Source organism: Thamnophis sirtalis, unplaced genomic scaffold (assembly GCF_051295495.1).
Source record: "Thamnophis sirtalis isolate CommonGarterSnake01/CBP01778 unplaced genomic scaffold, rThaSir2_p1.2 scaffold_14, whole genome shotgun sequence".
Classification (NCBI taxonomy): Eukaryota; Metazoa; Chordata; class Lepidosauria; order Squamata; family Natricidae; genus Thamnophis; species Thamnophis sirtalis.
In genome coordinates this window covers 13,232,096-13,257,261 of record NW_028261394.1, presented here as the reverse complement: position 1 = coordinate 13,257,261, position 25,166 = coordinate 13,232,096, and the positions used below count along the sequence as shown (strand labels likewise).

The 25,166-nt window shown below is 42.7% G+C and overlaps 1 protein-coding gene across 4 annotated transcripts; it reads left to right on the top strand.

Annotated features, from left to right (window-relative positions):
• Nucleotides 1-1,850: 1,850 nt before the first annotated feature.
• LUC7L (LUC7 like) lies at nt 1,851-24,158 on the top strand. Of its 4 annotated transcripts, none has more exons than XM_087728719.1 (11): nt 1,851-2,117; nt 5,968-6,062; nt 8,867-8,965; nt 9,639-9,749; nt 11,375-11,518; nt 12,465-12,641; nt 14,823-14,911; nt 16,061-16,090; nt 16,811-16,981; nt 18,223-18,286; nt 22,374-22,601. In XM_087728719.1, the coding sequence occupies exons 1-10, from the start codon at nt 2,057-2,059 to the stop codon at nt 18,248-18,250; spliced, it is 1,005 nt and encodes a 334-aa protein (XP_087584845.1). In that variant the 5' UTR covers nt 1,851-2,056; the 3' UTR covers nt 18,251-18,286; nt 22,374-22,601. The 4 variants fall into 4 exon arrangements, with proteins under 4 accessions (XP_087584845.1, XP_087584843.1, XP_087584847.1 ...); XM_087728721.1 differs by lacking the exon at nt 18,223-18,286 and adding an exon at nt 4,928-4,998 and having other exon boundaries at nt 1,958-2,117; nt 22,374-24,158; XM_087728717.1 differs by lacking the exon at nt 18,223-18,286 and having other exon boundaries at nt 1,853-2,117; nt 22,374-24,158.
• The last annotated feature ends 1,008 nt before the right edge of the window (nt 24,159-25,166 follow it).

Sequence of the window (25,166 nt, the reverse complement as noted above, 5' to 3'; positions counted from 1 at the left end):
GCTGCAGGCCATCTCCATTGCTAACTTTTGGCTGAGGTCTGCAAGTTGTCCAATCGTTATTAATTTTTATCAGCTTTCTAGCTACCCATAATTGCTACAAGCTTTACACAGGGATATTTCTTGTTGATAAGCATTCTTTGTTCTTGCCAGACAGACCCCCAGAATTACAGTCTTCCTGATTTAAATTCAAGTGTGTGCCATGACCTTGCTTTAGCAGCCAGCCCATCATGTAAGTCGAGGATTATTTATACTAGCGCAACTGGAGTGGCCTCACCCCTTTGCATGGGCTGCCATTTCCTTTGCTCGATAGAATAGAAATTTATCTTTTTTTACGCTTCTTCCAGCAAATGTACATCTGTTGCATGAAATCAACTGATGAAAGAAATGTCCTTCTGGGTTCAGCTCCAAGTGGGGGAAAAAGACACTGGAGACATGGAGGCTGCTTGGAAAGATGGTTTATTGGTGGACAGGACCACATGGCTTGAGCCCTGAACAGAAAAGGTGATCACATGCTTCAATGTTGGTGGAGAAGAGAAGGGCTGAGGGAGGGGCTTGCTAGGCTTTTTATAACCTGTTCAGTCCCACCTCTCTGTTTCCTGTTCCTATGTAAGAAATGTATTCTGATTGGTTGTCAGACTCCCATAGGGCCATGCAGGGGCAACGCTCTGGGCTGTGTTTTGAATCCAGGTTTAGTTGAGTTCTCAGATGCCATGTGGTCAGTTGAGTAAAGGACCAATATTATCATGCCTTTACTCCCATCCCCCCTGGGGCTGCAGTGGAGAAGTCTTTATTATGTAAAGGGGACTAGCTTGGCCTTCTTAATGGCCCATTAACAATGGGGATGGGCAGGAAGCTACAGGCAACTATTCTGTTTTTTAAAACATGTTTCTTTCTTTTCATATCCAGAGAAATATTCTGCCTTTTCAATATTTCCTAGGATATTTCATTTTTCTGGGAGAGGGCTGGATGATAACTTCCCACACAACCAAGAAGTTGATTCTTGGTTGCATTCCTACAGCACAATTCTTTAAAAAACAACAACACACACACACACACTTTCCCATGTACTGCCTACCATCCTTGTCCCAATGTTTCTTTTTATTCGTATCCATTTCATGTATACAAAATCATCTTTATACATGTATATGTTGTCTTAATACATGCTTGAACGAAATAATAAATAAATAAATAAATAAATCTCTTTACAGTATTTCTCAAATGTATAAGCCAAGTATACCAATGCAATAAAATATAATTTTGTGTTGGAGACAATTGTAATACAATTTTGTGAGTTATTTTTTGAAGCTTAAAACATACACCCAGAATCAGGAAATGGGCAATTTCTAAATACAATAAACAACTAAACGCACACAAAAAATGTCTCCTACAAGAAAAAACTGGGCTAACGATACGCTCAATGTGCAGTATTTTTGGAGATATAAAATGTGTTTATACAGGTCAAAATATGCACATGCATTGAGAGGCAAAAGTGATTGCCCAAAATGCACACATTAAGAAATAAATATATTTTTAAAGTATTAAAAAAAACCAAGTACTTCTGGCCAATTCAATCTAAACTTAACTATAGTTTGTGTTTATTATGATTTATGAAGTCTGCCTTCACAAAGCACACTAAATTCACAATTTTAAGCTATGTGGACTTCAACTCCACAATTCCCCGGCCCTGCATGAACTCGGGCAGGGCCGAAACTACAACTCCCGAAAGCCTCTGCCAAAGGAAGGCCGCCATCTTGGCCTCCAGGCGGCGTCGACGTTGGCCGGGAACGGAAGCGGACGAGCGCGGTGACGTCATCACCGCCGCCTTCCGGCTTCCTTTCTCTCGCGTCCCCTCTGCCGCTCCGCCCTCTTTTTTTTTGCTTCTTCTTCTTGTTCTTCTTCTTCCTATCTCCCGTCGTGCTTTGCGGCGGCAAGGCGACGCCAGGAGGCCGTTAAGAGCCGCTCGCGCCCGGGGCCTCCCTCCCTTTCTTCCCCCACTCTCTCTCCCCCCTCCCGCCGTTACCAAGGAGACGCGAGTCCCTTCGCCGCCGCCGCCGCCATGTCGGCCCAGGCCCAGATGCGAGCGCTGCTCGACCAGCTGATGGGCACGGCCCGGGACGGTGAGTTGTGGCGGGCGAGGCGGGGGCCTGCAGGAAGGAAGGAAGGAAAGCAAAGATGGAAGGCCGCGCCCTCCGGCTCCGCCGTGGACGCTTTCGAGGCGAGGCCCGGATGAGGCGACCCGCCGCCGCCGCCTCTCCCCTCCCCCAGCTCCTTTTGGTCGCGCTTCTCGTTCCCCCGACATCCCCCCCCCTCCCCGGTCGCTGTCCGCCTTTGCTGGGCTTCCCTGCTTGGTCCGACGAAGTATTTCCTCCCCTTGTCAGGGACAGGCAGCCATTGCTTCTCTATACAACCCCCTCCCATCTATCTATCATCTATCTATGTACCGTCTGTCTATATGTAACTATCTCTTATCTATGTATCTATATCTCATATCTATCTATCATCTATCTCAAAATCTATATCATCTGTATCTAATCTATATCCATCTATATATATCATTAATATCTATATCTCTATATATATCGATATCTTATCTATCTATCGTCTGTCTAAATATTCACCTCTATGTATGTATATATATTTATCTATATCTAATCTATCTCTAAATCTATATCATCTACATCTAATCTATCTCATTTATATCATCTATATCTCTATATCATCTATATCTAATCTAGCTATCTATATCATCTATATATCTAGCTATCTATATCCAGCTATCTAAATCTATAGCATCTATATCTATCTAGCTATCTTATCTAATCTATCTTTATCTTATCTATTCTATCTAGCCTATCTAGCTACCTTCATTATATAGATGATAGATAGATAGAAATCCCCCCCCAAATAATACCCGTGCTGTTGATTTTGGGGTTCCCCTGAGGGTGAACCCCTGAAGGCATTCCAGGGCTGGAGAAGGCTGTGTGGAGGATCAAGAGCTTCCCTTTAAAAAAAAATTAGAAAAGACATTTATTTTTTATTTATTTTAATTGGGGAGGGGGATTTTGTGATTAACACAGGTTACCTGGCTGGAGCCCTTGGGTTGGTTCTGCCTGGGAGGTTGAGGGGAGGGGAAACACACACACCCCCCTCAGCCTAAAATGCCAGCCTGGGGTTTGATCTGCCTACCCAGCTATCTAAATCCAAGAAATAAATTTAAATAAATAAATAAATGAGAAAGGCTCTGGAAATAGGGAAAGCAGCCAGCGTCACCTCATAGGAAAGATGGGTGGTATAAAAATGTAATCCCTCTGTCCAGCCACCCATTAAAGGCCCCCTGTTGCTGCAGGTAGGGGAATGTCACTTGAAAAGAGAAGGACCCCTTCTACTTGAGTTGGTGGTATTAAGTATGCCAGCTTAGCAGAGCTTCCAAATCCACAGTGTCAGTGTAGTCCTCGACTTACGACCACAGTGGAGCATGTTTCCCTTGCTAAGCAAGGCAGTTGTTAAATAAGGGTCTGCCCTTTTGGCAACCTTTCTTGCTGTGCTTCTTAAGTGAAATCACTGCCGTCGTTAAGTTAGCCGCACGGTTGTGAAGTGAATCTGGCCTTCCCCATTGACTCTGCCTGTCAGGAGGTCGCAAATGGGGATCCCGTGACCCAGGCATATGGCAGCCGTCATAAATATGAGCCAGTCACCAAGCATTGTGAGTTTTGATCACGTGACTGCGCGGGGATTCTGGAGCGGTAATAAAAGTGTGAAAAAAATGGTTCTAAGTCGTAAGGGCCATTGTGGCTCCGAACAGCCAGTAAACGAATGGTCGTAAGTCGAGGACTGCCTGTAATTTAGAATGGTTGGAGGGGGAAGAAAGATCAGGGAGAGCTGCTGTTTTCGGTGCTCTTCCAATGCGCTTTCCAACAGGCATTGTGGTAGCAACCAAATGCCCAGAAATGGACTTTAGCCTTTGGCAAAGTTCTTGTTTGGGTTTATGCAGCCCATCTTCAGCCAAAAGGAAACTAAACATGAGAGCAAAACAAAGGCAGCTTTTGAATGGCAAACCAGTCAGGCCGGTTTGTCAGTGTAGCAGCCTGGCCAGTGTAGGTGGCATTAGTCCTAGTAACATGGGTGGCAAAATGGGTTTCAGCTCGGCTCCTGGTGACAGGTGCTCAAGCAGGATAGACAGGTCCCCCCTGGCACCTGCGTCATCCCATCTTCTTGCTACCTGAGTCCAGCTACCTGCTCAAGCAGGTGGTGGGGTTCTTGATGTAACATCTGATGCCTGGAAACATCTGCTCAGGGATATAAAACATGGGTACAGATGGTATGAAGGGGGACAATTGGGCTTTAGAAATGACATGGGATTTGGTGTACGCTGTATGTTTTATAGGGCTTTCTGGAAAGGGTTGGCAGGGAATACATATTAACGCTGATTTTTTATAACTTGGACCATTGAAACTGCCTATAAGACATAAGGCTTTATACACCCCAGATACGTCGGCTGGAACTCTACGCCATGAGTTAAAAGCCCGACTTCTGGTTTTACGTGGTGAGGCTTTTCTTTTGTAGACTCGCCTGTAGACCTAAGGCTTCGTGTGTAAAAAACAAAACACGAAGGTAGGCCTGTTCTGCATGGAAACAGGGCTTTAATATGTGCCCCAGAAATATATATATATATATAATGTATATATATTTCCCTTGAAAAGCTGTGCATTACTGACAAAGTTTGTATTTGCTTCCCTACTGGAAATCAGCCACTGAAAGTCTGGCACCTTTGCAAAAATCCTACAGATAACTTTTTGCACTTGGTTTCGTAAATGAATAAAGTGCTCGTTCTTTCTTTGTGTAATTTGAGTTGTTTTTTTTAATTGCTTCCCATATTTTTATTTCATACAAACTGAACAATTGTGGCCCCTCTATTTTATTTATAAAGGTTCAGTGTATCTTTGCCTGCCTACCTCAATCTGCAAGGGAGTTGCAGAAAAGCCTCATGTTCATCGAGCCGTGAGTCACAACCAATTTTTAAAGCTGTTATAACAAAAAAAAAGTGTTTGCTGCTTTTTTTCACAAGTAACTTTAAAAGTATAGTTTAGAAAAGAAGGAAAGAGAGAGAGAGAAAAAAACATTTTCAGTAGACACAACCGGATGCTTGCAAATCCTGATCTATAATCATACACAGACTAGCTTTTTAAGAACAATTGTCACATACCATTACCACTTTGCCTTTACTTTTTATGTATCATTCCCCTGACTTCCTTACTGCAGGTTTGGGCAAGAAAACTTTTCCTTTAAAACTTTTCAACAGCGGGCATAAAATTCTGCAGCTGAGGTCTTGAAGAATGCAGATGGGTATTGTATGTGTTGGAGCTCGCAGTGTGTATCAACTAATTTTTTTTTTTTTGCTTGTTTTAAATGGCTCCCAAATGAGGGTGGGAAAAAGGGAGGCATAAGACAATTATCACTTTTTAGAGAAAAGTCCGGTAGCCTTTAGACATTCAATATGTGTTAATACGTATGAATCATTGGTATTTAATAAAAAAGACACATGATTCATAAATGGCTGCCTAGTAAAATTTCTGGGTGTGATTCACGGCCTTCAGCTAGAATGGGTTTTGGTTTTCCGAACTTTTGTTTTCTCTGTAGAAAAGATCTTCCGTGGTCTGGACCCAAGATTGTGTGTGTGTGTTTTTGTTTTTTAAATGTAAATATCGTGACTGTCGATGTAATTATGGTCAGCACCGTTTTTAGCGGTGCACGTGATATGAAATGCTGTGCCTAGTTTGATTCTCAGCTGTTGAAAGAAAAAGTAAAAAAGAAAACCTATAACTTAACCCTTTATAATTTTCCGATCAGTTCTGGGGTTCGTGAATGAATTGTATCTGCATAATGAAGCAAAATGAAACGTACCGTAATTTACTCGGCTTCGTCAACGTGTAACAATATTTCATATTTATAACCCAAAATGAATTTCAGGAGATGAAACCAGACAAAGGGTGAAGTTTACAGATGAACGGGTCTGCAAGAGCCATCTTCTAGACTGTTGCCCTCACGATATTTTAGCAGGGACGGTAAGTCCTCTTTCTCACCACACTCGTTTTGCTCACTGTTTTATGTCAGCATTCCTCAGCCTGCTCCTTTCGCTATATCTGTTAGTTCGTTTGTCAAACAGGTACAAGACAACAAGTATAGGTATGAACATGAAGATGAACAAAGGAAGTAAATACAGATAAATGGGGACAGTAAGATAGGGACGGTAGGCACACTGGTGGGCTTATGCACGCCCCCTTTACGGCCCTTTTAAAAGAATGGGGTGAGGTCCATGGTAGACAGTTTGAGGTTGAAGCTGTGAGGGTTTGAGGATGTAACGATGAAGTCAGGTATAGCATTCCAGGGACTGACCACTCTGTTGCTGAAGTCGTATATTTTGCAATCGAGTTTGGAGCACTTTACCTTGAGTTTGTATCGATTATTTGCCTGTGTATTATTGTGGTTGAAACTGAAGAAATTATTGACAGGCAAGACGTTGTAGCAGACTATGCTTAGATTGGACCGTAGATGGCGTAGTTCCAGATTGTCCAAGCCCAAACTTTCAAGCCTGGTGGCATAGGGAATTCTATTGTGAGTAGAGGAATGGAGGACTCTTCCCGTGAAATACCTCTGAACCCACTCAATCATGTTAATGTCTGATATACAGTGTGGGTTCCAGGCGAACTAGCTGTATTCAAGAATTGGACTGGCAAAGGTTTTGTATGCTCTAGTTAGCAATACCATGTGACCAGAGAAGCAGCTTCACAAAATTAGGTTAACAACTCTTAATGCCTTTTTGGCAATGCTGCTCTGGCCACTTAGATCATTAGAAATGAGGACTCCCAGGTCCTTGACAGAGTATTCAGTTGCCACTCCCGAGATTTCCCAGTTGTTGTGGTTAGTGGCCGTGATGGATAGAGGCACAGGTAGTCCTCGACTTAGGACCACAATTGAGCCCGCTGTTTCTAAGTGAGACAGTTGAGTTTTGCCCCATTTTATGACTTCTCTTGCCACAGGTAAGTGAATATGGTTTCCCCATTGACTTTACTCGTCAGAAGGGTCGGCAAAAAAAAAAAAAAAATCACATAACCCCGGGATACTGCAGATGTCATAAAATAAGAAGAACCAATTGCCAAGTGTCCAAATTTTGATCGCATGACCATGCAGATGCTACAACAGTCGTAAGTGTAAAAAATGGTCATGTCACTTTCCCCCCAAGTGTTCTAACCTTGAACAGTCTCTAAAACAAACTGTTGTAAGTTGAGGAGTACCTGTATAGCAGTGGTCTCCAACCTTAGCAACTTTAAGACCTGTTGGACTTCAACTCCCAGAGTTCCTCAGCCAGCAAAGCTGGCTGAGGAACTCTGGGAGTTGAAGTCCACAGGTCTTAAAGTTGCCAAGGTTGGAGACCACTGCTGTATAGGACTCAAAGTCAATAATTTCTGGAGGGCACAAAGTTGGAAGAAGCGATTGGTTTCACACTTGGAATATGCAGAACTGTGTCCCTAAATCAAAAGAGAAATTGCTGTCCCGTTGCAAGCTCTGATATCTGAGAAATACGAACTTTTAAACATGTTCAACTTTATTTAACTTTCATACTTTAAAGTACTAACTTTAAAATATGTATGTATTACAATGGCGATCGAATGTGGTGTGACAATATTAAAACATTTCTAAAAGGCAATAAAAATATAATAGGCCATCACAATTTGAGAAAATGTACAAAAAAAAATAATTTGTTGCTGCTGCTGATAGAGAAAGAAGTGTCCTTTTAAGAGGCAGGAGCTCAAATCATATCAAGTGAACTGCAACCCAGAAGAGAGAACCAGCCCTTTGTAATACGATGCTGTTTGTTTGGGTTACATGAAGCTTCGGAGTCATTTTCAAAAGTGTTTGTGTATATACATATACATATGTATGTATGTGTGTGTGTTTGTGTGTTTGTGTGTATATATATATATGTGTGTGTGTGTGTGTGTGTGTGTATGTATATATATGTATATATATGTATATGTATGTTGTTGTTTTTTTTATTTGTGCTGATAAATAAATAAAGGGAGACTAGTATAGATCTATTTCAAGCTATTTAGCTCTTATCAGCTAGCCATACCCTTACTGGGATTTGAACCTGGGCTATATTACATACTAGGCAGAGATCTTAGCCATTAGGCCACAGGCTCTTATTCGTTATCAGCGAAGCCAGGGTGAAGTATCTATTAAATTTTTACAACCCCGGTAAGCCCCAATTATGGGAGGAAGCTAACTGCTTCCATCATCTGTCAATCGGCTCGTCACAAGAGTCCATCACGACAGAAACCCAATATTTTTACTGTGTGTGTGTGTGTGTGTGTATGTATGTATGTATGTATGTATGTATGTATGTATGTATGTATTTAAAGTCACAACCCCTGGTATGCCCAAATATGGGAGGAAGGTCACACTTCCTGGTATGACATATATATATATATGGATATATATGGATATATATGGATATATAGGATATATATATCATCCAGTACTCTAATTAGATGATCAAAAATGAGAAGTATACATCCCAAAGGAACTCTATAAAATTATTGAGCTCTATGATCCTGTATTTTGGTTGAAATTACAGTCCCCTAGTTTGTGTAGAAAAACATTTCTGAAGTATTAAGATTCCCAATATGTTTATGGTTCTTTTGTAGTGGGATACCCTTTCTGTACGATACTCTTTGGAAGATGAAACAAATTGAGCAGCTGATTGATTCCTTTGCTAATCACGAGTGGTTGTATCTTTTGCATGTGGTGGTACGATGGATTTTCAGATGATATTGTCTCCTATCCTTTTTTTCTTCTTCTTCAATAGCGTATGGACCTTGGAGAGTGCACAAAGATTCACGATTTGGCCCTGAGAGCAGATTACGAGATTGCAAGCAAAGAGAGGGACCTGTTCTTTGAGCTGGATGTAAGTGCTCTCCATTTTGATAATAATAAACAGATACAAGGACGGGCAGCCGTTTGATATCTCTGTTATGTAGCATTATTGCAGTAGGCATAAGTGCTATTGTGTTGCCTGTGCAAAACACTTAGCACGTTCATAGCTAGGCAGATCTGTGGCTGCTAGATGGTTACTTAATGTTACACACTTTATTGTAATGAGATGAATAAAAAAAGTAGTCCTTTACAACTAAACACAGAGTGGGATGCAGCCCATTAAATGGCTCATGTGATACGTTGTCACTGGGAGTGGTGGTGGTATTTTATTATGTTATTTTATTTATTATTCCCTTTTATTTGTTTCACTGTTTTTCATCTTTCTATTGTTGCTGTGTTCAGTCAGTCCTTAACCGATATTATAAAGTTGTGATAAGGGTGCTGCAACATTGTTAGGTTAAAAGTTTTATACGTAACGTTTCCTGTTCTTCAGAAGAAAATCTCTTGTTTTCCATCTCTTGAATTACCTTTCTTTTTTGAAGTGACAACAAGAAGTAAAGAGAAATAAGGCTCTGCGTTGAAGAGAATCAATTTCACATGGGCCTTTCATGCTGCCTTCATCCTTTGATTTTTTTTATCACTGAAATAAGGACATGTCAAGAATGGCTTTCTAACATTAGCACTGACTGTTTCTATACAATCAGGCAATGGACCACTTGGAATCTTTCATTGCTGAGTGTGATAGAAGAACAGAGCTGGCTAAAAAACGACTTGCCGAAACCCAAGAGGAGATCAGCGCTGAAGTGGCTGCAAAGGTATTTCTGGGGTGCCGTTGTGCTCTTGGTGAAATGGCCAGACTCTTGAAATTCACCGTCTCTTAACTGACTGTTGCATAAGGTGGTCGTCTTCTGGTGATTGTCTGTACCAGGGGTCCTCAACCTTAAACACTCAAAGAGCCACAAAGATCCTAACCGGAAGCCCCCCGATCAATTCTGGAGCCGACTGAAGTCCGGTTCCCCCACCACAGAGTCTTCTCCTAGCACGGTGTCCTTTTTCCTCTGCCAATCAGAAGTCTGGTACCCACCACCTATCCCCACCATAGAATCTCCTAGCACAGCGTACTTTTCCCTCTACCTGTCCTAACCAAAAGCTCTATCAATTGTGGAGCCAACTGGCGACAGGCAGGCTCAGCAGAGGGATGAAAGAGCCACATGCGGCTCCAGAGCTGCAGGTTGCTGATCCCTGGTCTATACAATTGATTGGGCAAAACCATTTGGGTGGTCTTAGGGTGGTTGCTTCAGTGGCAATCTAGGCTTAACATCTGTGTGAAAACATCTGAGATAACTAAGAGCACAGATGATGTAAGCATGAAGTCCTCCTTCAAGCCCTTTTGAAATCCCTTTAAGAAAAATAGAATCTAGATTTAAAGGTCAACTGAAGAACATAGCTGCCTGTTCAGTGTTTTCATTGGGAGTAACATTAGTTTATTCAAGAGATTGTGTGGAGAATTGCTTATCTGTTCTATTCATGCTTCACGTGCTAAATAAATAAACCAAGCATTATATAATGTATTTTTTACATTATATATAATGGCTTCACTTACTAGTTAACCTTTGTCTCATGGATTTCTCCCAGTGCTAAAATTCATTACAAAACCAAAGATGTCATGGTTGAATCAGGAGATTAAAAATGAACATGGTTTCTCTTCAACCTGTTTTCGTGCCAGGACTTCAAAAAATAAAACTCCTTCCACGTGGGATGTCTGATGCTGCCCAGACTCCTTTCAAAGTTGCAGTCGGATCAAGCTCCTTAATGTGACAAAATGAGGAAAATTGTTATTAACCCCAATAGGGTGTGATGTTAAGAATCACATTTAAGATAAATTAATTGGATTTTTGTTCAACTTAAAACTAAAAATTGGTTTGATTTGATTTCTTTGACACCTATTATTTCAATATGGATCCTCTGGCATGGCATTCCAGGTTTGGGAATGGCACTGAGTCCTAAAAAGGGGATATATCTCACCTTGGATAAGTTTAAAAAAAAAAAACTTGCTTATTGTCCCAAAGGTGCTTTTCCAGGAGGCAACTGGACTTTCTGTTTTTTTCTTTTGAAGACGTTTCGCTTCTCATCCAAGAAGCTTCTTTAGCTCTGACTGGATAGTGGGGAATGGAAGGATTTATATTCCTTGCAGACAGCTGGTCATTTGCATCCTTTTAGAGGGACGTTGAGGCCACTTGGAGGTTTATCTGTGTCCTCAGCGTCACCTTAGTAGTGCTCCTGGTTCCTGTATTGTGGAATTTTTCCTCTAGAAATTCATTCCTTGATGAGATTGCTTTTTTATTGTTTTATATTGTTGGGCCTGGAATCACTTGAGAGTGAGTCACATAAATTTTCTTCAATCAAATAAATGACCCCAAACTCCTGTCCTGTTCTTTAGGCAGAGAAAGTGCACGAACTCAACGAAGACATTGGGAAGCTCCTGGCTAAAGCTGAGCAGTTAGGAGCTGAAGGGAATGTGGATGAGTCCCAGAAGATCCTGATGGAAGTGGACAAAGTCCGCGCAAAGAAGAAAGAAGCGGAGGTTTGTTCTTTCTGGACTGAACGTGCAGGTTTACTGCTTGGATTTACGGCTTTGTTTAGCCCAAGAAAACCTAGGATATAACTAGCCAAGCAGAACGGGTTTTGTCAGGCTTTGCCTCTCCAATATTCCCAAGAAAGCAGAACTCTTGAAACTGAAGTCGTTCCAAAAGGAATTTTTATTGAAAGGCTTGTGATAGCAAGAGATCTAGGCAGGAACTAAAGCTTCCCACTTAAAAACAGCAATTTAAAGCAGTGCTAACCAAACCCCTCCCACAGTACAGCAATACAGGAAACAGAAACTTTGTATAGAGTTCTCTCCAGTCCTCCTTCCCTCCCACCAGAATGCTGGCGTCCCAGTAGAAAAATCTGGGACCTGACAGGTTTATTATCTCTGTCGAAAAACAGAGAGAGAAATTGTTAAATGTTTATCTTCCTTGTGACAAAGCGGCGGCTCAGTGGCTGAGACGCTGAGCTTGTCGATCAGAAAGGTTGGCAGTTTGGCGGTTCGAATCCCTAGCGCCATTTAATGGAGTGAGCTCCCGTTACTTGTCCCAGCTTCTGCCAACCTAGCAGTTTGAAAGTACATAAAAAATACAAGTAGGAAAACAGGAACCACCTTTGGTGGGAAGGTAACAGCGTTCCATGTGCCTTTGGTGTGGAGTCATGCCAGCCACATGACCACGGAGACATTTTCAGACAGCGCTGGCTCTTTAGCTTTGAAACAGAGATGAGCACTGCCCCCTAGAGTCGGGAATGACTAGCAGGCGTGTGCGAGGGGAACCTTTAACTTCTTTGTGACTAATGCAGCTTCCTAGATTAGATTAGCATCACTAGTATTATTTGCGACGCGTTGCCATTAGGCAAGGTAATGATGAGTTGTCGGGGAAGGAAGACAGAAAGGTGAGCGATGCGAGTTTTCATTTTGACCTCTTTCTGATCTTCAATAGGAGGAATACCGCAATTCTATGCCTGCCTCCAGTTTCCAGCAACAGAAACTGCGTGTTTGTGAGGTCTGCTCCGCATACCTTGGTCTCCATGACAACGACCGTCGCCTTGCCGATCATTTTGGGGGCAAATTGCATTTGGGCTTCATTCAGATCCGTGAGAAATTGGACCAGTTGCGGGTAAGGGCCGTAGTTGCTCAGGAGTAAAGTACTCTTCTATGAAAAGTGTCTTAATATCACTCTGGACAGTTTCCGTTTTAACAATTGGGTGGACACAATATTGGTCTAGGTAAATCAATGCTTGAGCTTTCTTTTGCTCTTTAAAACTTACTGTCTTAATAATAGAATTCTTTATTGGCCAAGTGTGATTGGACACACAAGGAATTTGTCTTTGGTGCAGATGCTCTCCGTGTACATAAGAGACAAGATACATTCGTCAAAAATCATAAGGTGCAACACTTAATGATAGTCAGAGGGTACAAATAAGCAATCAGGAAGCAATCAGTATCAATATAAATCGAAAGGATACAAGCCACAAAGCTACAATCATGTGGGTGGAGATGGGTGATAGGAACGATGATAAGATTAATAGTAATGCAGACTTAGTAAATAGTTTGACAGTGTTGAGGGAATTAGTTGTTTAGCAGAGTGATGGCATTTGGGGAAAAACTGTCCTTGTGTCTAGTTCTGGTGTGCAATGCCCTATAGCGTCGTTTTGAGGGTAGGAGTTGAAACAATTTATGTCCAGGATGTGAGGGGTCTGTAAATATTTTCACAACCCTCTTTTTGACTCCTGCAGTGTACAGATTCTCAATGGAGGGCAGTTTGGTAGTTTTTTCTGCAGTTCTGATTATTCTCTGAAGTCTGTGTCTGTCTTGTTTGGTTGCAGAACCAAACCAGGCAATTATAGAGGTGCAGATGACACTCAATAATTTCTTTAAAACTTACAATGGCTGACTAGCCCATGCCAGACAATCCTACAGAGTAGGGAGAATTTTGCGTACACAAGATTAAGTTCACGGGTGTGTACCTTGATTTTTCTCTGCCAAGTAAAATTCTTAATACTGTAACGGACAGATCGATAGCTCTTTCTCAATTCTGTGGTGATGCATGGCCGTTCTTCGTTGATGGAGCGATTTGTCTGGTTAATTCCGATAGCGAACGAGACTCTGGCATGCTAACTAGTTATACGACCCTCCATTTTTTTTTTAATACTGTAATGCAGTGTTTCTCAACCTTGGCTACTTGAAGATGTCTGGACTTCAACTCCCAGAATTCCCCAGCCAGCGAATGCTGGCTGGGGAATTCTGAGAGTTGAAGTCCAGACATCTTCAAGTGGCCAAGGTTGAGAAACACTGCTGTAACGTATGTGTGAATTGACCTCATTGATGTGAGATGCTCTTTGTAGTTCCATGGTTGTCATCAAGTAAATAGGTGAGTCAGAGCTGTTTATTGGAATTAGCGAATTTGTCCCTCCTGTTTAATTATTGTTGCCTTTTTCCATGGGATAAATCTGTAGGTTGAAATCAGAATCTTTATCATTATCAACAGGGAAGTCTTATCTATTATTCTAAATAAACACTTACGGTTCGTCTCATTTTGAGGGGATGCTTTTAAGGTACTGTATATTATACCAACCCTTTGTCAGGCAATAAACTTGTAAAATCAGTGTGTGGTTGATGCTTCTGTCACTGTTTTGCCTCCAGTTTTGGACTCTACAAGCGGAGAATGAGACGCATTATGTTCTTTCTTGGTAAAGAAATTAAAGATTAATCAAGGTTACATTAATGTTGGTATCAAAATGCTAGTCTCTAGCAGAGGATTCTGAAGTTTTTTGGTGCCTCAAAAACTGAGGAGTTTTTCATGGGTCATTTTCTTCATGCTTGAGTATTTGATATTTTGGCAAATTATTCTCACATGGGTGCTTTTTTTCTCCCATTACTTCCTGCCTTGATATTAATACGTTGCCGTTTTCAAATTAATCTTGGCAACTCTCCTAATTTGCTTATTGGTTGTTAGGTAAAGGTGTTAGTCTGAAGGTGTTGATGAGAACATTATCTTACTTATTGAGATTTATGGACTCAATATATTAGAAATACATCAGGATATAATAATGTCGCAATGTACTGAGATAATGATGTGCATTCAGGGAGCAATCTTAAATAGTTTTTACATACTAATTTTTGGTGCTATTTTTAAGTAGCTGGATTATTTTTCTAACCCGTCCTTTTGCTACTGCTTTTAAGTTTAATGAGTCACTTATTATTTGGGGGACAGAGGATGATGTCACCAATTGTCTTGGAATGACTCCTCCTTGCTATCTGTGGGAAACATTTGACAACGTTTCTTGTCTCGTTCTAGAAAACCGTAGCTGAAAAACAGGAGAAGAGGAATCAAGACCGGTTGAGAAGGAGAGAAGAAAGAGACCGAGAAGAACGTGTGGGACAACGGTGAGGGAACTCACAGGAGAAGCATGCAGCTTCCTGACACAGTGAAATAATACAATAAAATAGCAGAGTTGGAAGGGACCTTGGAGGTCTTCTAGTCCAACCCCCTGCCTAAGCAGGAAACCCTATACCGTTTCAGACAAATGGCTATCCAACATCTTCTTAAAAACTTCCAGTGTTGGAGCATTCACAACTTCTGGAGGCAACTTCTGTTCCACTGATTAATTGTTCTCACTGTCAGGAAGTTTCTCCTCAGTTCTAGGTTGCTTCTCTCCTTGATTAGTTTCCACCCATTGCTTCTTGTCCTGCCCTCAGGTGCTTTGGAGAATAGCTTGACTCCCTCTTCTTTGTGGCAATCCCTGAAATATTGGAACACTGCTATCATGTCTCCCCTAGTCCTTCTTTTCATTAAACTAGACATACCCAGTTCCTGCAACCGTTCTTCATATGAACCCTTCTTCATAAGAAAGAGGTCTTCTGCTGTGCTAAGAACTCAAAGAAGCAACACAGTAGAAAATGAGCTATGTTTGGTCCCCAGGCAGTGCAGATCTATGTTGGAACCTTTGGCCCTATGAAATCATTAGAATTTGAAAGTAGAAGGAAGAACATAAAAGTTCAAGCAGATGTCAAAAGTAACATCTGCTTGACAGAAAATGTTGATAGAAGTAATAGGGCTGCTTAATAGAAAATGAAAAGTATTGATTAAACATGTCTTTCTCCGCTATTTAGAATTTACTTTATCATGATAATTCACTATTATCATAAGAGCCTCGGTGGCGCAGTGGTTAGAGTGCAGTACTGCAGGCTACTTCTGCTGACTGCCAGCTGCCTGCAGTTTGGCAGCTCGAAATCTCACCAGGCTCAAGGTTGACTGAGCCATCCTTCCGAGGTGGGTAAAATGAAGATCCAGATTGTTGGGGGTAAGAGGCTGATTCTGAAACCACCTAGAGAGGGCTGTAAAGCACTATGAAGCAGTATTTAAGTCTAAATCCTATGCTATTGCTATCCTTTGCCAAATTCATTCTCAACCTTTTTCAATGTGTTACCTTCTGGGGTCTTAAGAGTGTTTGATGCTTTTTAGAGTAAAGAATCCTGCTTGCATACTTCCTCCAGCCCCTTTTTTTAAAATCAGTGTTGCTTCTTTTTTTCTAGATCTGGATCAAGAAATCGAGATCGCAGAAGGTAAGAGAGCTTGTATGTGTATGAGTGAAGGGTATGTATATGTGTGTGTGCGTGTGTGTGTGTATATGTGTGTGTGTGTGTACATGCACACACACACACACACACACACATATATACATACATATATTAAGGTGATGGTCCTTCATTTCCATTTGTACCAAACAATTTTTTTCTCATAAGGAATAATGTAGGGAGTCACAAGGCAGTCAACACCATCAAGATCTTGCTTTTGTGTTGAGTACCAAACAACGAGTACCAGGACAAAATGTGTTGAATACCATACTCAATGCATTCCAAAGCCGTTGAGTACCAAGGCACCACTGTACTTGGTGCTTTGGTACACAATGTACAACATTGACTTAGTTCCTTGTGTGATAAAATACAGGCAAGCACTTGTTAGAGGAAAACTCAGGCATAAGCAACGAGTTCGCCTAAACCTGTAGCGGAAATTGTGGGTGGTCCTGCCTATCCGCCCTGGGTCTGTGGCATCCCATTCAGGCCCTTTTTTAGACAAAAGCCAATGCGTGGAAGGCTGCGTGGAGGTGGTGTGCACGCTCACATTTGCAAACTGGTAGGGAAGGTAACTGAATACCACCCCTTGGTTATAAATAATATGTGCACTGTATATGAAAAGAAACTGAGGTCCTCCGGTCGCTCTTAATGGAAAACTGATGTGGGTGGATTTACATCTCCCCCCCTCCCCCAATCTTCCCGCTGCAGATCGCGATCCCGAGAGCGGAGGCGACGACGTTCCCGCTCCCTTTCCCGCGAGAAGCGAAAATCCCGTTCTAAGTCTCGGGAACGTGAGAGGCACCGGCGCCACCGCAGCCGTTCCGGAAGTCACAGTCGGGGTCACCGACGTGGATCCAGAGACCGGAGCTCCAAGCATAAGTATGGCCAGCATTACTTACTGCTGCTTTTTTCTGGGGAGGCTTGTTTCGCTTGGAGTTTAGCTAGAGGAAACACTTTAAAGCTGAAAGGAAACCAGGATACATTTAGAAATAATAGTGCCAGTTTCCAACGCCCTCCATGGAATAGGTTGCAAAGAAGCAGGAAAGGACGGGCTCTTGTTTCTTTCCTTCGTGAATAGAATAGAATAGAATATTGGAATGAAGGATAGGATAGGATAGGATAGGATATTGGAATGAATAGAACAGAACAGAACGAGATTCCATCCACTTCAAAGACTGCAAACTCCAGCAGCCATTTTGAACTCTTTTGGAAGTCCTGCAAGTCCTGTTTTCCCCAGTGTAAGGGAAGATTTCCCTGGTTCTCCCAACCACTTTTGCTTCTGCTAATGGCATGCTGCTCACTTAGGGAATAATTGACATATTGCAATGGGAAGATAATTGCAATATGCATTTCTAAAAATGTTCAGAGAGGCATGTACATGGATGCACAAAAGTAGCCCAAATTGGCGGTCTCTTGCACAGAAAGACGCTACTGATTTGATAATCCAAAGTTTAATCCAAATTAGGAACAAAAAGAGATTCTCATATTTTGAGAGGGACAGGGTGCCTCAGTAGCTAAGACGGTGAGCTTGTCGATTAGAAAGGTTGGGGTTTTGGAATCCCTAGTGCTGCGTAATGGAGTGAGCTCCCGTTACTTGTCCCAGCTTCTGCCAACCTAGCAGTTCGAAAGCACGTAAAAAATGCAAGTAGAAAAATAGGGACCACTTTGGTGGGAAGGTAACAGCACTCAGTGCACCTTCGGCAGTCAGTCATGCTGGCCACATGACCACATGAGATGTCTTTGGAAAGTAGAAAAATAGGAACCTTTACCTATTGTTTTTAGAGATAATGTTGGAAAGAATCTAGTTTGTAGTTTGCTTCTAATAATTCCGTTTAATACTTACCATTCTATCCCTTAACAGAAGGAAAAGTTTAAGAGAAGTAATTTATTTCCCAGCATACAAGTTAACTCCACTCCTTGTTGACCTTTAATGATAAAGTGGATTTATAACCTCACCCATTAGAAGCGTGAGTGAAAATATAGGGTATTTATATCCCTTTTCTTTGCACAGGAAAGGAGGATTGAAAACTAGGGATATTATAAAATGTGTGGAAACGGTTAACTCGTGGTTGAGATACTAAATTCATTTTTTAAATCTGTCTTAAACATGAACAATAAAGAAAAGAAGTTTGGACAATTAGGAAATGAGGAAGACCCTGTAATTACTATTACTCTAAAGAGCAGGTAAGGGAAGACTTCAGAAAACATGAATGTACTATAGCTCATAAAGAAGAATTGCATGGAGAATATTTTCTGAAAAAAATGGGAAATGCCAGAAACCTGGAGAGAAAATAACAGATTGCAAATACTCTCTGTTTCTTCTAAATAATCATCTGCTCCAATTTCTTAAAAATTCAGCATCTTCGAAAGAAACAGTATCTGGCAGATGCAAAAGTATATGTATATAAATCATTATATTTATGGATGTGGAACTGTTCATGTCCTTTTTTTGCTTTTGCAATAGAGATGTAAGTCGATTTTGCATTCCAGAATCCGAAAAGCTTTAGTCAAGGACTGGAGTTGTTTGTCGGGAGGAGGAGAACTTTGTTTTAATTTTATGGGACAAAGTTATGCCCAAGTCTTAAAGACTGCTTTTCAGGTAAAGCTTTGAGAGCAGAATACCTTTGTTTTCAGCTTAGATCCATAACAGTTTCCATGTAATGAGAGACACTGGAATAATTCAAAACGTGTGAGAATTCTGTATCCTGTAAGGTCATCTTCCCCTTTAGATACCTTCATATCATCATCTTTTAAGGACCCCATCATCCCTTGCATCGGAGTGGAGTCTGGGCAACTGAGTGGAGCTGAGTGCTTACTGGCCAGATGCCCTTCCTGTCACCAATGCAGAGTTGTATTCAGCAAATATATTCTCATTGTGCCCAGAGAGAGAAAGAATCTGCCTCTACCTAGGATTGAACTCACAGCCTCCTGATTGTGAGGGGAGAGCTCCACCTCTAGGCCCCTTTTAGATACCTTCATATGCTAACTAGAAACGATGGGATTTATCCTAATTCATTTGGAGACCCATCCTGCTGAAGAAGTCATCGATGATCTTTGAATTAAGACTATTGGCCTGCAGTCACAAAGGAACAATTTCCACTTGAAGTAATCCTCCATTTAACAACCCAGCACTCAAAAGAGGGACTCCTCGGAGTGTCAACATCCCCCCCCCCCAAGTCCTGTGATCCAAATTGGTGCCCTTGGCAAGCAGGATGCGTTTCCAAAGGTGGCAGCAGCAGCCCAGGATCACGTGATAACCTGTGACCGTATCAGACACTTTCCGACAAGCAAAGCCAATGGGGGAAGTTGGATTTGCTTAACACCCCCGCGATTCACTTAGCAACTGCAGTGATTTGTTAAAAAACTTTGTAGAACTGTGGTTGTAATATTGGGTATGGCTCACTTAATGGCCACCTTACTTAGCAGTGGAAAACCTGGCTCCAGTGGTTGTCGTAAGTTGAAGACTACCTGTAACTTCATACTTTGTGTCCTCCCACCTTTTAGAGGGACGCGGTGGCTCAGTGGCTAAGATGCTGATTTTGTTGATCAGAAAGGCAGTTCAGTGGTTCGAATCCCTAGCGCCGCATAACGGAGTGAGCTCCCATTACTTGTCCCAGCTTCTGCCAACCTAGCAGTTCGAAAGCACGTAAAAAATGCAAGTAGAAAAATAGGGGCCATCTTTGGTGGGAAGGTAACAGCGTTCCATGTGCCTTCGGCGTTTAGTCATGCCGGCCACATGGCCACGGAGACGTCTTCGGACAGCGCTGGCTTTTCGGCTTTGAAACAGAGATGAGCACCGCCCCCTAGAGTCGGGAGCTACTAGCACATATATGCAAGGGGAACCCTTACCCATCTTTTAGCAGTGGACAGGTGGCACATTCCAATCCCAAGGGGTAAGCCAGGGTTGAGAGAAAAGGGAGATTGCTGACTTGGGTGAGGTTCATGGAATCAGTCCAGGTCAGGGGTGTCCGACTCAAGGCCCGGGGGCCGGATCCAGCCTCTGGGGTGCTTAGATCCGGCCCAGGGCCGTCATCCTGTAAACAGCGAAGGACTGGCCCGCGGAGCTCCGTTTTCACTGGCTGTAGGAGGCCGTCATGGCCGAAAACGAAGCTCATGAGCCCGTTTTCGCTGGCAGAGCGCTTGGGCCACCACAGGAACCCCCAACACAAGTAACGTCAAGCTGGCCATGCCCACCCTAGCCATGCCCACCCCGCCCCAAGGTCAAACACAACCCTGATGCGGTCCTCAATGAAATCGAGTTTGACACCCCTGATCCAGGTTTTATCATCTGCTTCTCCTATCGATTGAAACTGTAGCCGGCATTGAAGTCAGCCAGCGCTAGCCGTTAGCCAATTCACATCGGCTGAAGAGGAATCTTAACCACCTTCGGAATTATTTTTCTTCCTGTTGTTCCCTCCTCCCCCCCTTCCTCTATTTGAACACTAACATCATTGTGCTTTTCTCTGGGTGGCAGTATGGATTGGACTCAGAAGGAGAGGGCAAGTGGCTTTATTATCGTAAGGGGGGAGAGAGAGAGGTTGGGCCATTCATAAAAGTGGCTTACCTAACTATTCCTTGACCGAGCCAACCTTGGAGAGCTCCTTTGGTAAGCTGGGCTTTAGGGTCAAGAGGGGGAAGCTGCTTATCTATAGTATAGCACTGGTTCAGTGGTAAAATCCAATTTCTTTTACTACCGATTCTGTAGGCATGGCTTGGTGGGCGTGGCAGGGGAAGGATACTGTAAAATCCCCATTTCCTCCCAATCACCTGGGACTTGGGAGGCAGAGTATAGATGGGGGTAGGGCCAGCCAGAGACGGTATTTGCCGGTTCTCCAAACTAGTCAAAATTTCCGCTACCAGTTCTCCAGAACTGGTCAGAACCTGCTGAATTTCTATGGAGAACAGGAACCTTCAACAGGAGGTTGAAGGAGAACAGTGTCTCACTATGGAGATTCTCAGTCATCCAGGGGTCTCCAACCTGGTAACTTTAAGACTTGTTGACTTCCACTCCAAGAATTCTGGGAGTTGAAATCCACAAGTCTTAAAGTTGCCAAGGTTGGAGACCCCTGATGCAGGTCCTAGTTGCCACAAAGGTGTCTCTCTTTTTTTTTGGTCTTCAAAAGGCAACTGGACTGTGTTTTTGAGGAATAGGACAATATTTCGCTTTTCATCCAGAAAGCTTCAGTTGAACTGATGAAGCTTCTTGGATGAAAAGCGAAACGCCTTCCTCAAAAAACAGTCCAGTTGCCTTTTGAAACACCCCCCCCCCCCCAAAAAAGGGCACCTTTGAGACAGTGTCTGGTACAGATTGAACAGAAACGGAATCTAAAATGTGGTAGCAAAGAACAAATTATAGTATGGTTGGGACCAGAGAAGTTGAAGAATGGGTCATAATGTATAGAACTTCATAACATTCCTCTGTTTGATGTGATGCAGAGAAAGGGGGAGGGAATCTCCTTGGTGCTAAAATCGCCATCAAATCTTAGGATATGAATGAATTAAAACAAGATTGAATTGTGTTTAGTTCTTCAGCAAGGCTGGCTGGTAGTCCCAACAGTCTTGGGAACAACATTAATTGCCAAATCTCACTTTGGAAAGGATTATGATGCTCCCTTCTGTTCAGATTCTTTTTTTTTTTTTTTCATGCTTCTCCTTATCGCCAGTTTTTTAAATTTCCTGGACAGTGACTGGTTCCTTGATAAAAGCAAAATAAGATTTATGTCTTAACTTTTCAGTGAAGGTTTTAAGGAATTTGCTTTTGACTTCCCGAAATAAAGAAATTGCTTTTGACTCCATCCATGGCTACAAAGTTGGGTTAATTTATAGCCCAATAAATCGAGGCCAACACCCTCTGAGTGGCGTCCTCTTAAATCTTGATTTTGAGGCATCCTTGTTGATGCACAAAAGCCGACCAAATGTAGAGAGCCTGAATTATATTGGGAGCGTTCTTCTATGATTCACCTATTCTTTTGCGTTGCTTGGCCATTCCTTTGGGGATGATGCGCTACAAAACCAGCCTTTGGATTCCTACATCCTTTTGAGACCAATTTACATAGCTTGTGTGCTCACTATGGATTCATCACCCCTTCCCACCTGTCCATAAAAATGTGATTTCCCCCCCTCCCTCCCCCTCAACTAGCCAGATCCAGAAAGGAGAATGGACAGAGAAATCTACAGCCCCTTCTCTTGGCCACCTTTGGTATATATTTAGATTGAACTGCATTGCCTTTGTAGCGGATCCTTTTATGACGTTGCTCGCTTTGTACTTCAGATCCTCCAGGGATCGGTCTTCCAGAGAGAAATCGCGGGACCGGGAGAAGAAAGAGAAGAGCGCGTCTGAACGGCGGCACGAGAGCACCAATGGCAAATCTCACTCCAAGAGGTCGGAGGAGAGGGAAGCCGGCGAGATCTGAATTTCCCTTCTTGTACTGTAAATAGTCTTGGAGAAGCATTCTACACAGCCCAAAATCTCTCATTTATATTAACGGAAGACAGCACATCCTTTTTGTAGTTCTGAATTTCTATCGTTTCCGCAGCTAGCAATGACAGTTCCCTGCCATTGACCGAAGCTTTGTTTTTATTAAGCCTATAAACAAACCCAGCAGCCAGGAGGGGGTCCATCCAGATTAATACTTTAAGCAGAACGCAGCTGCTGCTGGGAAGCGATCCTATCAGAAGGATTGCGGTCTGCTTTTAAAGGGGGGGGGGGAATGTACCTGCTCACTTTAAAGCATCACTTGCATTTCTGTTGCAAAGTTTTAAGTTTATACTCAAATTGAAAGACCCTCAGAAATGGTGGTGCCTTTGGCCTCTCTTCCAAAACCCCTTCATTTGGGGGACCTCCACTCCTGTATTTCAAACATCCCACCTCTCTGTAAATAAGTCAGCGGTTTAATGGGCATGCACCCTTTGTCATTTGAGGGGCAATTGCTCCCAGCTGGATAAGGCTTTGGTTTTGGGGTTATTCTATATCTAGTCTGGTGAAGTTATAACATGGCATTCTAATTTAATTGAACCTTTAACTGGATGGTTTTGCCCCCTGCGCTGTTCTTTGGTGTAGTTTTCTCAGCTTGCCTACGTTTCAGCCTGTTCGCTTACTGAATTCGATTTGTGTGTCCTAATTTGTCACTTAACAAGGAGAGCCTCATCCATGGCCCTGTCAAGAGGTGCCCTCGCTGGGCAGGGGATTCCCCCCCTCCCCCCAGAAATGTATTCAATTGGTGAACAAATTGTGTAGTGCTACAACTTAGGAGCTGCGCTTTTCCATGATAAATTTAAGCGTTGGTTGGAATAAATCGGTGGGATAATGGACCATAATCTATCGCTCTGCTCTGCTTGAGAGTTACAAACACTTGAATTTTGACAAATGACCACTGCAAGCAGAGAAAAGTTAATAAGCAGTCGCCCCCTGGTCAACTGGGGAAAATGTGTGTTCCATTTCTGTACCTCCTCCCCTTCGCCCCTTTTTTTTGGCTTCCCCCCCAAAATTGCAGAGATGAAACGGGATTCTCCTAACCCTAATGCACAATTTAGAGTTTTATTTTGCTGTCGCTGCCGCTTTTTCCTGATAGAGCCACCCACGCGTGGATCTTCTTCGTGCATAGCGTATCGATCGGATACAAGAAGCAGCAAGCAGAGGTGGATCGACTGTGCGGAGAGGGCCTCCACCTCTGATGAAAGGCTCCCAGAGCCACAGAGAGATGCCATTGGGATTTTTTAAAATATTTTTTTTTCCCCCAATGCCATTGGGATTTTTTAAAATCTTAAAATGCACCCCCCCCCCCCCCGGAAAGGTTGATGGGTCCAGGAAGGAAACCGGCAAGACAAATCACGTTAAATGTACAAAGCATTAGGAATCCTCCACCCCACCCACCTCAGGATTTTTATCTTCGGTATTTGAGCAGTTTGATCTGTAACAGCACTTTCCCCTTCCCCTCCCCCTCATGTCCTCCCCCTCCCCATGTCTTTTGAGGAGTTTTGGTCTTAGTGACAAAGATGTAATTCAAGTGCTGATGTCCTGCCAGTCTGATTCACATTAAAAGCTTACCTTTGTGGCTTGGCGTGGTCAGTGATCTATTTGAGGGTTACATCGATGTTCAAAACGTCTTGGGAAAAACAAAAGCCCTAATGGCATCAGCACAGAGTAAGAGTAATGCGCCAAAGCACATACGATGAGTGTCTCTAGCCCATAAGATGCTCTCTTTGTATTTACACATTCCTGAATTGTGACTGTTAAGTAAGCTCCCAATTGGTAGAGCGAGTACGTTCAGAGAAGTGTTGTGAGAGTTGGGTTGGAGAACACACAAACCAGCACACAGAGACACTGCAGTTTAAATAGGCTTTTACTTTCGTGGAAATAGAGGTATCAGAGTCCATCAAACAGTCCAACTCATACATAGATAAGTCAGTCAGTCATCAACATCTTTCAGTTAAGGGATAATCCAAATAACATAGTCCATAATCATACAAACAGTCCGGTACTAGTTTGCTAGCAGTTGCAAAACTTACAATAGCTCACAGCACTTTCTAACAGCCAGCTTCCAAAACACTCAAATCAGATCAGACCAGCATCTAACATTACAGACAGCTAACAGTCATTCTGGCTCCCTCTTATGGCCGATTGAGGAAAACAGCAACCAATCACATTTTAAAGTATGATTTAAAGAAACAGGTGTAGCATTGTTACATGATTTATATATTGCCAACCCAACCGTTAGATTATATTCCTAACAATGACCACTTGGTAGAAGGCTGGCTCAGTATTTGTGTTGTGTTATAACAAAGACCAGCTGTTAAAATGGGCTGTTGGTCTGCCGTACCACATAGAACGGGGGTCAGCAACTGGTGGCTCTGGAGCCGCATGTGGCTCTTTCATTCCTCTGCTGTGGCTCCCTGTCACTGGTTGGCTCCACAATTGATAGAACTTTTGGTTAGGACAGGTAGAGGAAAAAGGATGCCACACTAGGAGGAGACTCTGGTGGGGGAACCAGACCTCCAGTCAGCAGAGGAAAAAGGATGCCACACGAGGAGGAGACACTATGGTGGGGAAACCAGACTTCCGGTT

Coding starts and splice junctions, on each gene's coding strand:
- LUC7L (XM_087728717.1), top strand. CDS start 2,057: ATGTCGGCCCAGGCCCAGATGCGAGCGCTGCTCGACCAGCTGATGGGC. Junction 2,118..5,967: donor GATGGGCACGGCCCGGGACG/GTGAGTTGTGGC, acceptor AATGAATTTCAG/GAGATGAAACCAGACAAAGG. Junction 11,519..12,464: donor CAAAGAAGAAAGAAGCGGAG/GTTTGTTCTTTC, acceptor GATCTTCAATAG/GAGGAATACCGCAATTCTAT.